Source organism: Vipera berus, assembly GCF_964194415.1.
Source record: "Vipera berus genome assembly, chromosome: 3".
NCBI lineage: Eukaryota > Metazoa > Chordata > Lepidosauria > Squamata > Viperidae > Vipera > Vipera berus.
In genome coordinates, this window is record NC_138204.1 from 35,483,699 (window position 1) to 35,501,651 (window position 17,953).

Here is a 17,953-nt window from a genome sequence, read left to right on the forward strand (position 1 = left end):
AAAAAACTGTTTGTTTCTTTTTTGATGCCTCTTCATGAAGTAGAGGAAGTGCAACAAACTCTGTATTTTTCTGTGGAAAAAGGCTAAAGGAGGAGTAAGGGGGAATAGGAGAGGGGGGAATAAATCTTTAGTTAATCTGCTGATAAGTAGAACAGATGAAAAGGCTATGCAAGAACAAAAGCTGTTTCTCAGAAAGCCTAGAATACTGGACAGACACAGAATATGCTTATCCCAGATTTATTGAATAAATCACCGTTGGCTGGATTGATGAAGATATATTCATAATTTACTAACCACAATGGCTTGGTTAATTTAGCTATTAATTTAGGCAGTAGCTGGTCCTGTGATCTAACTCTAGTCTAGACTACACTCAACAACCCATTGCTCTTGTACTTTGTTTTTAAATGGGGCAGCAACCTATAATTAGTCTGGCTTTGTCCTCTTCTATCTTTTTCTGCCAACTGAAGATGGCCACCTTATGACAGAATCACATATCATCCTATTTATGAACGTACATGTGTGTGCAACAATGTTTGCATGATATAAATATATAAAAAAACATGTTAGAAGGAGAGACTGTATGATTTTAAAGTTTGTAGGTAAGAAAGAATCTAAGTATGTGATGGGCCCATGCATTTTGCTAAGGTAATGGTTTGCTATGTTAAAGTTGCACAATATGCTAAGCCCTAAACCCTAGTTTTAAACCATTTTTGCAATATTAACTCATGACAGTAAGCTTAGCTTAGCACCTTCCATGAGTAAGTAAATATACCTTTGTCCATTTCCTTGTCCAAGGTTTTGGCTTAGTACCTTCCATGGTTTTGGCTTAGCACCTTCCATGAGTAAGTAAATATACCTTTGTCCATTTCCTTGTCCAATTCCAAGTCTTCATTTTCAGATTAAACTTCATTTCTTTTCTCTGGTGCAGACATGTCAAACTCACGATGTCACGTGATGTTGTGCAACATATCAGGGCAGTTTTGCCATTGCCGACAATGGGGTGGGCGCGGCTTCCAGATGACGCATCCGGCCCATGGGTCGGCAGTTTGACACCCCTGCTCTAGCTTTTCTGACTTTCTCTCATTTCAATTGATAAAGGTTTTTAATGTATATACTGTAATATTAATAACAATTTTTAAATTATTTTAAAAATAAAAATCCATTTGGACAGGTACTAAGGCTAATAGCAAGACTTTATGCCATTGTGTAGCTTAGACTCAATGTGGTGTACTGATTCAAGTGTTGAATTAAGACTGGGGAGACCCAGATTAAAGTCCACCTACAGACATGAGCCAGCACTTTGTCATCTTAAATCCACCCCATCAGATTGTTTTTGTGAAAATAAACTGTGTAATTCACTATTCCATTAATTGTTTTCAATGGTATAACTTGCCTCCTGGGGTTGTGGGTGCTTCATCACTGGAGGTTTTCAAAAATAGACTGGACAACTATTTGACTGGGATAGTATAAGGCTCCTGCATTAAGCAGGGGGTTAGATTAGAAGATCTCAGAGGTCCCTTCCAGCCCTGTTTCTATAATTTGTCTTGAGTTCCTACAGAACATCATAGGGTAAAACTACAGTTGCAAGAAAAAATATGTGAACCCTTTGGGATTATGTGGTTTTTTGCATGAATTGGCCATAAAATGCGCTCTAAACGTCATGTAAGTCACAACAATAGAAAAACACAGTCTGCTTAAAATAATACTACACGAACATTAGTTGTTGTCATGTTTTAATTGAAGATAAGATGGAAACATTCACAGTGCAGGGTGGAAAAAGTATGTGAACCTTTGGACTTAATAACTGGTTGACCCTCCTTTGGCAGCAATAACCTCAACCAAACGTTTCCTGTAGTTGCAGATCAGACCTGCACAACGATCTGGAGTAATTTTGGACCACTCCTCTGCACAAAACTGTTTCAGTGTAGCAATATTCTTGGGATGTCTGGTGTGAATCGCTCTCTTAAGGTCATGCCACAGCATTTCAATCGGGTTGAGGTCAGGACTTTTTCCACCCTGCACTGTGAATGTTTCCATCTTATCTTCAATTAAAACATGGCAACAGCTAATGTTTGTGTAGTATTATTTTAAGCAGACTGTGTTTTTCTATTGTTGTGACTTACATGACGTTTAGAGTGCATTTTATGGCCAATTCATGCAAAAAACCACATAATCCCAAAGGGTTCACATACTTTTTCTTGCAACTGTATATAAATTTGTTATACTATATATTTTTTAAAAAAATATATATATTTTTTTAAAAATATATATTTTTTAAAAAAATATATTGTTGCTGTCCTGGGTGGGGTATGATTTTTATGTTGTGTATTTTTGAAGTTGTAAGTCTCCTGGAGCACCTGTGTGAAAGTTGGGCAGTCATATAAATTGTCTCATCAATAAATATAACGAGTAAATAATAAATTTTCTTTATTCCAGTGTAAGAATGATGGATTTGGGAAGGATCACACAATGTCTGTATCCCAGTCTGACCATTTCCCTTTATAGTGAAAGCAATGGGGAAGCATGAGGCAACATATTCACTAGATTGGCAATACTGCTTGGCAAATTTATTACAAATCATTTGCCTGCGTGTTTGTGGCTTAAAGAAACAAATAGATCGGGGCTTCCCCATTTTTTTAGTTCCATCGGCTATGCCATGCTCTGGGCAAAGAGCACAAGAGCCAAGCCACTGAGAATGCTAGTAATATTCCCAGTTGCCATGCAAGGCCAGGACGGGAGCTGCAAATGTTGGCTGGAGAGAAAAGGCTGAACATTGCCCAACTCCTTTAAGAGCAATTCTATCTCCCATTTCCTGGCAACACCCCCCAGCTCAGGTTGCTTGTGCCTTTCCCATTGTAGACTTCAATTGCTTCTTGTCTTTTCTTCCCTTCCCTTTTAATTGTGATGCTCCTGGGAGCCAGACACTATCTGGGGCCTTTGTTACTTGCTTAGAGCAAACTCCCTAGCTTTGATCTCCATTTCAGGGCCTCCTTTTCTTAAGGCCATTTTCCAGGAATGAAACCCAGCAAAGCCAGAAATCTAAGACTCACTCTGAGCAGTGAGTCTTCCGCCCACCTGCTCTGTCTGCAAAGCTTCCCCAGAAGCTAAGGTGTGTTTCTGGTGGTGGTAGAAGGGAAGCATGGCGTATATTCTTGATAGATGTGCCCCCGTGGTACATTCTTGATTATAGATTGCAACGTGCCTTCTCCAAAATGAGTTTTGTGGCCTAAAGGTGTCACTAAAACAAATTGGGCTTTTCATAGGAACTTTCCAAGGAGTTGGTTGACTGACTGGGTTCTCACACTGCATAAAATCCTTAATATAGTTTGCTTGTTTGGGCTTAATTGTGATAATTGGGCTTAATTGTGATTTAATTAACAGAAACAAATTGTAAATCTTAAAAAAAAATCATGGCATAGTTCAATATATATACTCCAGTATTCTCTCATAATGAAATGAGCACTAAGATTTGAGATATGGGAAGTTGGGACAATAAAACTTTTATATAAATAATATTTAAAAATAATGTAAGTAAACCACATAAATAAATGCTAAATCATTAATTTTTTCCCACCAGCTGGCTCATCTGTCTTGCATTTCAGTTGTTCAGGTTTTTCAGTATTTTTATTCTGATGACTACATTGTACTATGTTTTGAAAATATGTTAGCCAGACAATATATAAATAAATGTGTAATCAGGTAGCAGACCAATTTAGAAGATGCATAAGAAATTTACAGGTTACAGAAATTTATGGAAGATTTTCTGCTATTTTCAGTTTCATTGTCCAAAATCAATTTACATGACTAGATTAGCATATTTAGAATTTCTCAGAACTGTATCAGAAAGAGTCAATCTTTAAATATCTCATTTTTTATACTTTTCCTACTTCCCATCTGATTCTACCATTTGCCTACTCTTCAGTCTGTTATGCTTCTCAGAATGCTAATGTGACTTTCCTCCAAATCTCTCCAAACTTTTTCCAGGCAGTCAATAGAAATTTTCCCTCTAGTCAAAATAATAACTTGTACTCTTTTGTAATGTGTTCCCTCAACATTTGATGATTATGACCCAGTGGTAAGGAGGAAAAAAAATTGTTTTTTAAAACTCAGGCTTAACTTCCATGTTGTTTTCTTGCCAATAGTAAATAAATAGTTTGCTATTCCTTTTATCTGAGATATTTTGATTTCCTATTAATTCAAGTGATATACAGACATAACTCAGTTTAGCTTTTGAACCCAGCAGAATCAGTTATGTGCTGCCCTCCTCTTGAGTTAATAAATTATAATCAAATTTATCTCAAATGCTCATTCTGAGGAGGGTTTATCTATGCGGTTGCTAACAGTCAACACTGACTTGATGGCACATGATCAATCAATCAGTTAATCAGTCAACCAATATCTCAACTGCAATGGGTTTGGAAAGACTACTTACAATAATGAAGCCTGCCTTGTAAGTCGGGACAGAATACCAAATTTGGAAGAGACCTTGGAGATCTTCTAGTCCAATCCCCTGGTCAAGCAGGGGACCTTATACTATTTCAGACAAATGGTTGTCCAATCTCTTCTTAAAAACCTCAGCATTGGGCACCTACAACTCTGGAGGCAAGTCATTCCGCTGATTAATTGTTCTGTCAAGAAATTTCTCCTTAGTTCTAGGATGGTACTCTCCTTGATTAGTTTCCAGTGCTTCTTGTTCTTCCTTCAATTGCTTTGGAGAATAGGTTGATCCCCCTCTTCTTTGTGGCAGCCTCTTAGATATTGCGCCACTGCTATCATGTCACCCATAGTCCTTCTTTTCATTAAACTAGACATACCCAATTCCTGCAACTTTTCTTATGTTTTAGCCTCCAAGTCCCTAATCATCTTTGTTGCTCTTCTTCGCACTCTTTCTAGAGTCTCAACATCTTTTTTTATATTAGGGGTCACCAAAACGGATGCAATATTTCAAGTGTGGTTTTACTAAAGCATTATAAAGTGGTATTGATTCTTTAAGTGTTTTTTTGGTAGCTGGAGCACACAACTGGCTCATATTTAAGTAATTGTCCATTAGGACTCCAAAATCTCCCTTTGAAGTTACTACTATTGAGCCAGGTACCACCTATTCTATACCTGCGCATTGGTTTCTCTTGCATAAATGCAGGTCACTGTGACTGACCAATTTTACTATCTTTTTTTGCAATGGTTGTTAAGTGAACCAATTGTTCACAATGGGCTGGCTTTGCCAAAACCCAGAAATAAATGCTTTTTTGGGGAAAAAATGTTGTAAAATGCTGTTATGTGTCCACAGGGTTGGGGGTTGGCTGTTGGAACTGGGTTCTATGGGGAGATCTATGATGACTTCAAATGGTGACTGAGTGACCAATCATAAGTCAAAGACCACCTGTATTTGATCTAAGCTGAATTACATATAGCTGCTGTTCAACCTACCTCCATCTATTTCTCTCCCATTGTTTTACTATGTCTACTTCTAAGAGTGTAAACTCCAGGTATCCTTTTCCAAGTTGACAGTCCCAGAAATGTTAGGGTACTCAAGAATTCACAGCTTGCACTGGAAAAAGTTGGTCTAGAAAGTTTGGCCCACCAAAGCTATGATCTACAATACACTGTCAAGTCAAATACATAGTGATTGCTGGTTTGTGCTAGCCTACATTTCCTGGATATATGAATTCATTGTTTCTAAAACGCCGTCTTTTCTTTGCCCTTTGAAAGAAGACTACTAAGGATGACTTTGTCTTCTAGTGAAACACCATGCATATTGCAAAGTATGACAATTTTTTTGCCTAACATAAACATCAATGAAGAAATTAGACCAAACTGAATGCAAAATATTTCATTTTTCATAGAATAATTTATTAATATAAAACCACTTTCCCCAGGAAATTGGGGTAACTCGTACCTATCTGTAAAAATGCACTTCTCCCAATGGACAGTTCAATCCCATTTTAAAATTAGAGTTACAATTTTAAGAAATGGAATTAAGGGTAAGTCAAAGAAAAGCAAAACTGGATTTGATGAAACTCAAAATAAATTTCTCGAACATTGCTTTACAATAAGAAAAACGTCTTATGGAATTCTGTAAATTTTAATTTGAATAATTAAATCCAGTTTAGTACAATGAGTTACTTTCACTCAATGAGCATAGGATCGTACAGTAGATCAAAACAAGAGGAAAAGCCCAACTTTTAGGTGTGTCTCCAAAACTTACTACTGAAGTTGTTTTAATCTTGTTTTTGCTACACACTTTGAGATTGTAAACAGGTGAGATTCAGGAATCTAGAATCAAAATGAAGAATGGAACTCAAGAGAAACAGAGGAAGCTATAAATTTGCAATATGGACCTTGCAGTAGTTTTTTAGAGACTATATTTTCTAGCTGCTTCTGCAAGTGAATATGGATTAAGGGACTTAGGAAAACTTGCCTTATTTGCAACAATAGTTAGGCACGTTTTGGGAATATTAAAAATAAGGCAAGATGGTGGTTGTAGTTGGCATCATCTTTTCCAGACCATTCTGTAATTTTAATCTCTCAACCTATGCTACATTAAATAAGAACTTATGCAAATGCTGAGGTAAATCTCTTTCATACCAAATTCAATAAGTTATTCATGTTCTCTACAAAGATATCCTTTTTGAGAACTTATTTGCCAAAATTCATCTGGTAAACCTTTAATTCATTCCTTTATTTACCTATAATTTTAGATTCCCAGTCTTGATCTAATAACACATCTCTTTAGAATATATTTCTCTCTTTCTCTTTGTAAGAAAGCCAGGTTTAGGCTGATTTTTAAAAATATGAATAATTTAATACATGGAAAATTATCTTTCTGCATAATTTGGTTGTGAATGTGGAAAGAAGATAAACCACTAATTTGGAATTATCCCAATGTTAACATGTTAGTTAGCTAGCAGTAAACTATTTTACTCAGCCTATTTGTAATGGAAAATGTCAAAATAAGGGGAAAAAATGCTGGTATCTTGGCCATGTCATTTTGTATCATGGACTTAAGTGCGGCACTTAAGCTCTTGTTGCTATAAAGGCCCAAAACACAACATCACAAATGTAACAGAGAGGGGGGAGGAGGAGGATCATTGGATCTTTAGTCCACCGTCCCTTCTTGCAACTTCTCCAGCTATATTTGTTTTTGTCACAAAGCCATATTACCTGAAATGTACTTACTGTAAATTTATACAATGACGTCATGAAACATCTTGAACCTACCAACTCTATCCATATTCAACATGGTTTATTGTATTTTAAAGACTGAACAAAACTGGGGAAGTTTCAGGAGGTGGTTTTTCTATTCCCCCCCCTCAACAAACAGTGTATCCAGAATGAAGAATGAGTTGTTATGGCATGCACAACCCTGCCTTTAGGAACAGAAGTCTGCTGTCAGCAGAAATTATCTTCCTGCAACTGAAAGCGTGGAACATCACAGCCAGCATTTTTACAGACTCATTATTTCACCTTCTGCACAGATCAAGGTCAGAGCCCTGGGGTAGCTGCTCATCTCAGCACAGGAAAGCACCAGTTCAGTCTATGTCCACAATTCTGCTGCACAATGAAGTTCTATCCATCATCTAATCAGGAGCACAGACCAGAGCCTAAACTTGTTTCTGGGTGATGACCTCACGAATGCATTCATATAGATAAATATATTTATCCTAGAGGAACGGAGGTGGGGAGAGAGAGAAAGAGACACGTAATACATGAGATGACGCAGATAAGCAAGATTTTTTAAAACAAAATTGTATTGATACTATAGAAAAGAGAGAGGAAGGGAGAGGGGGAGAGAGAGAGGGAGAGAGAGAAATATACACTGAAGGTCATCACATCACACTAGGAATTAAGTCCAGGAAATTACAGGAAATTCAGGCCAGAACTGCTAATGTAGCATGAAGAGCTTCATATACTAACAGCATGAGCACTAGCATCTGCTACTGTTTTATGGCTGCAGGGAAAAAACAAATAAACCACAGACTGACCACTTGGCTACATATGTGAAAGTTTCCAAGGCTAAACATCATGGTCGTTTCTGACCTGATCTCCTTCATGTTGGATTCTACAAGGCAGGACCAGGGAGTTCTTTGATTAAATAAACTTGCATAAGCGTCACAGAGCTAAATATACAATCTATGCAGTACATATTTTACATCAGTATTTTAATTTTTAGTCTGGAAACAGATTGCATGTAATGCCCTCTGGTGGCACAATATTATATTCAGTATTGTCTTTCAATTCCCCGCAAAATTTAATCTTGTAGCTGCTCAAGCTGCAATCTTATATGTACTAGAGCATACTGTAAATATAGATGAACTGACTTATTTTACATGACTGAAAGTGTTTACAACATATCATTCAATACAATAAATTCGCATTTATCTTGTCTTCACAATAAAAAGCCTGTGTTTTATTCACAGTATGGTCCATATATTTTCCTAGTTCTAACTGAAACATTTTGATTTGACAAGCTGCAATTCTTCCCCAGATTGTATATTTCCTTTTGCACTGAATGCGGAATGGACATTAGCCATCAATGACTACAGTGTAATCCAATATATCTGGAAGGCATCAATTGGATAAGGCTGACCTGGAACAAATATCTATTCCTGCCATAGTGATGAACAAGCCAAAAATGCATCTTACATATTCCTGATAAGAATGTTCTGAAACATATCTAATATATTTTGCTTCTTTTAACTTTAATTAAAAACAAGCACATTTGATCATCAGAAAAGATATCAGCACAGTTAAGGGGACAATGGCCTGTGCAGGGGCTGGCTTTAAATGACATGGCAATCATGATGAGTCTAGAGGTTGGACCTTTGTATTGATGATCCAGCTCTCTGCTTTACTTACCAATGATGGAGTCATGAGACAACAGCTCCTCACCAGCCTCAAAACAACACCATACACGTCCACATTTCTCTCTCCTTTCAGCTGCTGCAGCAGAGTATCTAAGGCAATGAGTGTCCCCATCTGGCCTACGCCTCCCGAACTGGGAAAGAAGAAGTAGTGAGAGGTTGCCATATAATTGCTGTATACTGACAACCAATCCAGACAACATGGAGTATTTGGTATTTACCAATCCAAGACTGATACCGAAGGAAGATACCTTTCACCCAGGATGGGATTTGGGCTCTTACCTGCAATGCAGAACTAAAGGGCTGGTCCTCTTCCGGTACGGCACTAGCTGTCTGACAACAGTGAGAAAGCCCACCAGAACCTCAGGATCTGGCAAATCTTCTCCTTCCCCCAAAGGAAATCGGAACTGTTGCAGCAGTCTTTCCTTTGCTTTTTTCTCCTGACAAAGTAATGAAGACATCACCAGTGAAAGCACAGCTCATGAATTAAAAATTCAGTGTAACTCATAAACGTACACTGAGAAGGAGTAAGCTATAAGCACACTGTGAGTTCAAAAGAAAGAGAGACAGTCCATGTTCATTACCATAAGGAGAATCAGGATTTGACTAATTCTACAGGATTCCATTTACTTTCACTTTCACTTCACATGGAAACAACTGCTATTGGGGCTTTTACTTCTCTATTTCCAACCAGCATTAAACATAATCAGAACTTGTAGTTCTGTCTGTTGTGTATATAATATTTGTGTGTGTGTGTGTGTGTGTGTGTATGCATATATATTCACAAGAAATATATGCAAATCACATACAATAAAACCAAGCTTCAAGAGTCTAAGCATGTAAAAACTATAAAAAGAACCCAAAATCCAGAATGTTATTAGATCTTGGGGAAGGGGTGTTCTTCACTTAAAACAGTAGTTTCTAAGTATGAGCAGATCCACTTAATTCCTCCAAGAAAAAAAAAACTTGAGCTCCTTCAAAGAAAATATAACATCTTCCACATTATCTTCCTAGCTTTGCCTTGACTGGCAATTCCAGATACAATAAAGTGCTGTCTGAAGAATAGAAACATTTCCATCTACCACGAGCCACAAACTGGAAAGAGGGAAGTTGACATCTTCAGCCTCTGAAATTTAGTTAGTTCACAAGCATCTCTAAAGGTAAAGGTTCCTCCACACATGCGTGCTAGTCGTTTCCAACTCTAGGGACCGGTGCTCATCTCCATTTCAAAGCCGAAGAGCCAGCGCTTATCCGAGGACATCTCCGTGGTCATGTGGCCGGCATGACTAGATGCCAAAGGCGCACGGAATGCTGTTACCTTCCCTATTTTTCTACTTGGATTTTTATGTGCTTTCGAACTGCTAGGTTGGCAGAGGTTGGGACGAGTAACAGGCACTCACTCTGTTACGCGGCACTCGGGACTCGACCTGCCAAACTGCCGACCATCTGATCGACAAGCTCAGCATCCTAACCCACTGAGCCACCACGTCTCCCCCAAGCATCTCTAGTCAAGCTTATTTAAACATCCACATGCTGTGCCAGCAAGCCCTCTCTGCGCCTTGGTGTTGGTGTTTCCACGACAGTTCACTTTCCCCTCCCAACCAATTCACGTACATATTTTAGTCTGAGCTGAACACAAGGCCATCCTGAAATAATCTTTTCAGGCCCTTGTTGTATGGTGAGCATCTCTGTGCGGACAGGTTCACCCTCTGATGGCCAGCATGACTTATCTGGAGCCTATACAAAAAAAAAAGCACCGCAGTTACGAATCCATGTTTCCAGTAGAACTAATCGCATAGCAATTACTGGTTATTCAAAGTCCCTGAGCCAAGAAAAGATCTATACAATCAGCTTCCTATACCCCATATAAAATTCACAACACCAGACTACACAGTCAAATGATTGTAGTTGGCTGCTACTGAAGTAATGCTTCTCACATGAATATTTTGGCAGAGCTCATTCAAAACCCATTCCTGTTCATTAAAAAGCAGGTGTCCTTTTGTTATCACGGTGATGCAAATAAACAGGGCAGTCTTCAACATACTGGAGTCCTAAGGAAGGATTCAGCAGGGATAGTTATTTAATTACATAATTTTCATACCACCAATTTGAGGCAGCTATATAAAAAAAAGGAAAAAAAAATTCTTTAAGAAAGTGTAAGAAAAATAAATGAACCCTCTCATAAAATAAATGCAACATCAACATAATACAAAAAGAGGAAATATACACAATCATGCATCTGTCAAGTTCAAGTCTTGAATCACAGTTTGGAACAGTCAAAGCCTTAAGTGGTCTCCTGAAACCCAGAAGGGAAGAAACTAACTAGGAATTCCAGTGTGGGAATACAATTGAAAATGCCCATTTCTGAGGTTACAAGTTCTCATATAGAAAGTTAGAGTTGGAGTTGGGACTATTCAGTTGTCTCATATGGGCAGATAAATAATGGAGATGCTTGCACAAATAACAAAAACCCTATATGGCATTGAAGGTGACAATTGGGAATCTGAACTGCATCTGAAGTTTTCTGACAGCCACTGCAGTTCCCAGAGCAGTGAGATACATCATCACAGCCAAGTGCTTTTCAAGAGTCACTGTGAACAGGAATTTTTTTCCCCATTAGTCATCACTCTCCTAAGGAAGATGGTGTTACCTCTACAGGAATGTCTCAAGCTTTTGGCCCTCTTCATGAATTAACATCACAATTCCCACTGTCATGGAAGAATGACTCTTATGCAGCTAGGAAAGTATCTTAGCGGCATTTCCACCAATCTTAAATAGAAACTCCTCATATTATTATGCATTGCTGAATCATTTCATATCATTATCCCAGAATGGCCTCTCTGTAGGATTCTGTGAAATTATATGATTACTATCTTACCGGACTATTCATCTGCCTAGGTAGTAAAGTGATGATAGTGTGGACACCACGTTCCCAGACTAATCCCCAGAATTCCTCCAGGGCCAGCTTGTCAGGTCCATCTATAGCAATATAGTCCTTGGCTGAATTGCAGCCCTATCATATAAAAAAGACATAAATTCATTAGCAACACAACTGCTTTGTTTATATAATTTGCTTGTAGAAAAAGTGCAGAAAATTATGGAAGCAAATGACACTAGGTAAGCTTGGTCTAACATCAGGATAACAAGGTAAACCTCGTCTAAGCCTGATCTAAGTTTTAGCATGCCGTTATAAAACCGGTGAGTTACACAAATAAGTTGTAAATATACAACATCTGGACCTGCCTCTTCTCCCATGCAACATGACAGGTGCTCAGGATGGGGTGCCAGGAGTTGCTGAAACTAGTACTAGAACCAAAATCTTCTGCCTCCAGTATAAGTAGCCTCATGGTTGGGCAGGATGTGTCGGCAACTAGGAATACAGAAGAATAAGGCTCTATGTATGTAGCATTCAGTTTCCCCCCCTTAATCCATAAGTTATTGTACAGTACTACTCTACAGACAAATGAAAGAAGATATGTCATGATGACATAAGGTTTAGTTTCCACATTGAAAGTATCATAGAAAATGGGAAAAATAGTTTTTTCCACAAGTATAATTTTATAAACTTTTATCATATCTCCTTTGCTTGCTTTTACTCAAGGTATACATGTCCAAACATAGTAACTGACATCATAGAGAAGTTGATTTAATTATGGATTCTTTTGGTAGCCATTCTGGAATGCTGAAAGTTATTTTGCTTTGAATACATTTCTACCAATGCAACTAAAGTGGCATTTAACAATTTGGCAAAAATAGTATCTTGTTGGACATAAGATATTCTTACCTTTTACAGTGTATACATTGATATATTTTTACTTCCTTGCTCTAGATTTTCAAGATACTTTGGATTTCTAAATATGTCCTCAAAAGCATTTGCAAATGATCCCTGATTTATGTTAGTTTGCATGCTTTGATATTGAATTTTCTTCAACAATATCTATGTTATTAATGGACATACTGAGCTAAGATTTTCTGCATAATCCATTATCTGTTCCCATCTTGACAAGAACTACATTGTGTAATAATAATTGCAAAAGGCAGCTTAACCTGGAGCACTTTACATCCTGTGTGTAAAGAGACAGACAGACAGACAGACAGAAAGACCAAAGTGGTCCTAGTGGTGGTAAGAGCACTCGTGGCTGTGACTCCTAAACTGGAAAAATGCTTCCAATAGATCCCATGTACAACATTGGAGCTGTCTATCCAGAAGAGTTCAGTACTAGAAACTGTTTAGATCCTGTACAAAATGTCAAACTTCCAGGCCTCTGGTAGAGGACCTAAGATTGAGGAAGACACATACCATTCACAGGGGTGAGAATGTTATTTTAAAGTATATATTAATATATGCCTTTTAGATTAATAGAAGCAATACAGAAAAAATATCTACATGCATGTAAATTATCCCTTTTATAAATAAAACAAACAGCAAAGAAATACTTTTGCAATAACAGAAAGCAGAAAGAAGAGAATATAAAGTATGGTGGACTCACAGGGATAAACCAGACATGTGCAAGATCTGAGAATGGATCTCGATCCAGTGGTAAAAACTTCACTTTAGAGCGATCATCTGCAAAACAGACTTAGTGTGAAGGACAATGGTTGGAAGACATATGTGTCATGTTCAGTTGAGTGCATCCAGCACCACATCTATCATCCCATCTCTTTCATCTCTGCCTAATTAATTTAGTTCTATTGTTATAGTTCTTGCTATGGACTCTACAAGTCTCAGAGCAATTAGCCCTTTTACGTCAATGATTTTGCTGTCTCCAGCTTAGGCTGTAATTTTTTTCTGAGGAAGGCTGACAATTAAAATGATGACTTACTACAAATTGCTGGACTATCATACTATTGACCAGGGTATCCTTCTGAGCTAGCTCTGTGAGTTGGGGAATGGGGGCATCATTTTACAATGCTGTTCCTTCTTTCTTCCCTTTGTTCTAATCAATGTTATTAATCTGTGGGGTGCCACAGAGTGCTACTCTTTCTCCCCTCTTTTTCAATATTTATATTGGCCAAGGTTATCAACTGGTTTGGGATTTGGTATTACTAGTATGCTGATGATACCCAATTATATTTTTGATCTTGGAATGGCTAAACGTTCAAGTACCTGGAGGCTTTGCAAGTCTGGATGGGGCAAAACTGTTTCTGACTCAATCCTACTGAGACTGAATAGCTTGGGTGTTTGGGCGACCCTGATCTGGGGATATTTCAGATGAATACTTTAATTTGACATAGGGATCAGTAAATTGATTTCTCAAACTTCACCTTTCCAACCTGCCTTATGAAATAACCAATATCAGCTGCACAAATCCGGACAATGGATATACTGTAATTAAGAAAGACAAAGTATTTCCCACCATTTAATAGTTGCTAGGGGCAAATGTCCTTTAAGAGAAAACAACAGAACAAAAATAGTGATTGGAATGTTCAGACCTTATCTGCACTTCATCGGACATGCTTATGAAATTAATGCAATCTTCAATCAGAGAAAACTTTCAATTACTGCCCTTAAAGTGTCATATGGAAAGGTTATAGGGCAACAGCTCAGCATGACCCCAGTTTAAATGCACATGAAAGGTGTGCTATGGGGACAGCACAAATTATGCTGATATGATTACCTCCATATGATTACCTTGGACTCTGGCTCCATAGGAAATCACAGCCAAGTGGCTGTGCAGATGAGCCCTTTGTTCTCCTTAAGTACAAATCTAATACATGTTTTTACTGGCTACAAAACTCTTTATCACTCACATGGAATCTTGCTGGAACTGAGGTTGATTTGCTGATTGACAGAGGGTGGTATGGCAGAATTTATTTCCTCTTTTGCAACTTCCAAGAGCATCTGCTGAAGACAATACAGTAGAAAAGGAAAAATTAAGATTGGAAAATTGTTAGTTCTGGATTACTGACATACTTTTCATTCACAAAGGGCTTGGCAAAATCCTGTCCCTTTGGGTGTGGGAAGTATCAATACAGTCACTATGCTCTACAGTCTTTCCAAAGTGTAAGGTCTGTAAGTCACTGGGAGTTTATAACGGATAACAGCAACAACAATAAAAGCCATATTGATTGGAATGTGCAGCTTACATGCATTCAACACCTTGTTTTTTAAAAAATGAAAACTGTTGAAGGGAAAAAGTCTACTTGAATAAATACATTATTCATTATTCATTAGAACAACATAGGAAAGTAAATACAGAAAATACATTATATGCTGAGATTTTGTTTAACCCAGTACTTTGGACATTGATTAACTGGAGCTCTAAGGACATCAGTAAGGATGCTTCTCAGCCCTATCTAGTCATGCTGTTACTGAACCTGGACCTCTGCTATGGATTTATAATGTGTGTATCATAGGAAGAATTTCCCTAAACTCAACACCCTTATGCCAAAATCTTACCTCATATTCCTTTAGGAAGCCAGCATTGGACTGAGAACAGTTTTTTGCATGATGCTGAGCAAAACCTTTGAGAGAGACTGGATGAGAGCTGGAAAAGACAATAAATGAGTTTACTCAACTGCTGATTGCAGTAATTTAACATCAGCTGACAACTTTACGCAGAAAAATCAGCGGCTATAAAGACCCAGTATTGTTGATTGATATTACTATATTGGTTAAGAAGAGCAGACACCAATATATTGGCAAAGTACTAATGAAGATTAAGAATAAAAGTGGATAAATCTATAATTGTATTGAAAGGAAGCTGATGTTATTGTAATGCAGAGCAAGACAAAAATGTTTGCTGTAAGTATGTTGCATGGACATCTGATTTCCAAAAAACCTTCTCAATGTGGAATAAAAGTCCCCAGTTTTGTTTCCTTTAGCCTTATGCTTGTACAAGCTATAATCTGGCACAATAGAGTGCTGATCTGCTTGAAGATAAGGCAAAGGAAAGTTTCCGTGATTGATAACTTTTGTAGGGCCAAGCACTATTAGACTAAGAATGATAGCTATGATGGGGAACCTAAGAAGGATTTTATGTGGAAAAGAAACTTACATCTCTGACAGGCCAATGAGTGGATCTTCAGAGATCTTCTCTAAGATGCAGCTATGCAGGAAAATGTATTGCCCCTGGGAAAAACAAACGGTTATCTACACAGCACATTTTGAAACAGAAATGCTACATCTAATGCTACTGAGGTGCAAAACTGAGGGGTTTTATCCCCTGTATGGATTATCAAAACTACAGAAAAGTTCAACCCTGGGTATCTAAGTAAGTGACAAGGATAAGCAGGACAAGTGTGAAAGACTGCAATCCAATTGGTGATACTGTGAATGAACTCTAGATTTGATAGGGTCTCCCACACCATGTCTTCTCACGTGTTCTATGTAGCACAATTTCCTACCGAGCCTTCACTTTGTAGTATCTGCTTCTTATAACATCTGGAACATGTCTCTGATTTCTAACAATATTTCCATTTGTTTCCTGCTGAAAATTGGTGGGAGACAGTTTTGCAACTCATCTTTAGCATCATCCCAGGGACCGCAAACAGCCACACAAAAAGGACAGAAAATTGTATGTGGATCATAGTCTACTCATTCCAGTGTAATAATTCTTTCATCTATTTTAGCTTGGTAATCATCAGTTCTCATTTACTAAGGTTTTAAGTTCCTCTTCATAACAAAGGATTCCTTTCCATTGTAATTTTACCACCTCCACTGGTGACAAATTTCATGGGAAAGAAAAGACTTTCTCGTAACCTTAAATAGCTGGATAGTTGAAGACCTAAAAGAGAGGTGCAGGTTTTCTCACCAGCGTCTCTATCATGCAATGCCGATTCATTCGAAGACTGTAAATGGTATTGAAGATATCAACCAGCTTCTCATGCTTTAACTGCTGTAGAAGCCGATCAAGGGCAATGAAGGTGCCTGTGCGGCCCACTCCTGCACTGCAATAGAAACGAAACCAGGGATTCTCTCAGCAAAAAGTTTCATGTTTTGGTTCATTCTACCCATGCTCACCTCCATTCTTTCAAAATCCAACATACAAGGGAACTGGACAAGAACTCCTGTTCCTTCAGAAAATGAGGAAGATGTAACACAGTTCCTGTAATTTAGACTTTCTTGTCACCATGGTTAAAAGGCATTCCTTTTTTTAAAAGCATGGGCTGCATTTTCATAGCCAAGAGTTATACTTAACATTTCTGGAGGCTGAGGATTGTTAAGTAAAGAGACACATCACTTTACTGAACAAGAATGACTTTGAGGGTGATTTTGGAAGTTTAGGTCTTGTTTTTAACTGAAATATTCAAAAAAACAAACAAACACCGAACAGCATCCATGTGGGTTGATTGCAACTTACCTACCATGTACCAGGATAGGTCCACATTCATTTACACTCTGCATGTGTGCTCGTACCAGCTCTATGAAAGCAATCATGGAGAGGGTAGACTCAGGAACACCATGATTAGGCCATGCTGTGTAGTGTAAGTGACTCAGTCTTCGTTCCATATTTAGTCCTTTCTGTGATAGGAAAGGACTAGATTAATGTCTATGACAAGAAGTCAGTTAACAGAGATGGTCTCTGGGTCAGCAAAGAGAGTAACAGTCTGGCAGAATCAAATGACTGTGCTATCACATGTTATACCACGAACTAGGTCCTAATATTGAAATTGCAGATGATAGAGCCTTGACCTGGTACTATGTGAGATAATTTTGGTGGATTTCAGCTATTGCAATCAAGAAAGTTAATCCAGGCCCTATTAGTAAGAATCAATATTACAGCACAATGATTAACAGAACCTGTTCGCTCTTTTGATTTGGGAGTACTTTGCAGGGCTTCCACTTACATGCTGCAGTTTAAATTCCCGTGTTGTCCACTCATCAGCAAAATTCTGAGCAAGCAGATGAATGCTAATTTCACCAGAAGAGACAGGAGAGATGTCTGTTGGCCAGTAGTATTCACATAATACCTATAAAAAAATAGAAGGACTGAATTCACATTTTTAAAGGTTTAGAGGAAAGAGTAGTTCAAACAGTGTTAGTAGAAAATAGTCATGCCAACACTAAAGCATATTGTTGCTGGCTGTCCTTGTTCAAGATGATTTGTGTAATGTATATACCACATAGTAGGGATAGGGTGATTTTTCCA

At 37.9% G+C, this 17,953-nt stretch overlaps 1 protein-coding gene across 1 annotated transcript in view; it reads right to left on the reverse strand.

The window, feature by feature from the left end:
• Positions 1-5,852: 5,852 nt before the first annotated feature.
• Positions 5,853-17,953, reverse strand: part of LOC308665830 (receptor-type tyrosine-protein phosphatase V-like) — a 53,797-nt gene continuing 41,696 nt past the window's right edge. Inside the window, exons 26-37 of the mRNA XM_081324094.1 lie at positions 17,652-17,774; positions 17,165-17,325; positions 16,616-16,751; positions 15,860-15,933; positions 15,262-15,349; positions 14,613-14,706; positions 13,352-13,428; positions 11,740-11,874; positions 10,476-10,598; positions 9,144-9,301; positions 8,857-8,995; positions 5,853-7,661 (exon numbers count right to left, since the gene is read on the reverse strand). Coding sequence (XP_081180220.1) covers positions 7,602-7,661; positions 8,857-8,995; positions 9,144-9,301; positions 10,476-10,598; positions 11,740-11,874; positions 13,352-13,428; positions 14,613-14,706; positions 15,262-15,349; positions 15,860-15,933; positions 16,616-16,751; positions 17,165-17,325; positions 17,652-17,774 — 1,368 coding nt within the window. The 3' untranslated portion in view covers positions 5,853-7,601. The remainder of the gene's footprint in view (positions 7,662-8,856; positions 8,996-9,143; positions 9,302-10,475; positions 10,599-11,739; positions 11,875-13,351; positions 13,429-14,612; positions 14,707-15,261; positions 15,350-15,859; positions 15,934-16,615; positions 16,752-17,164; positions 17,326-17,651; positions 17,775-17,953) is intronic.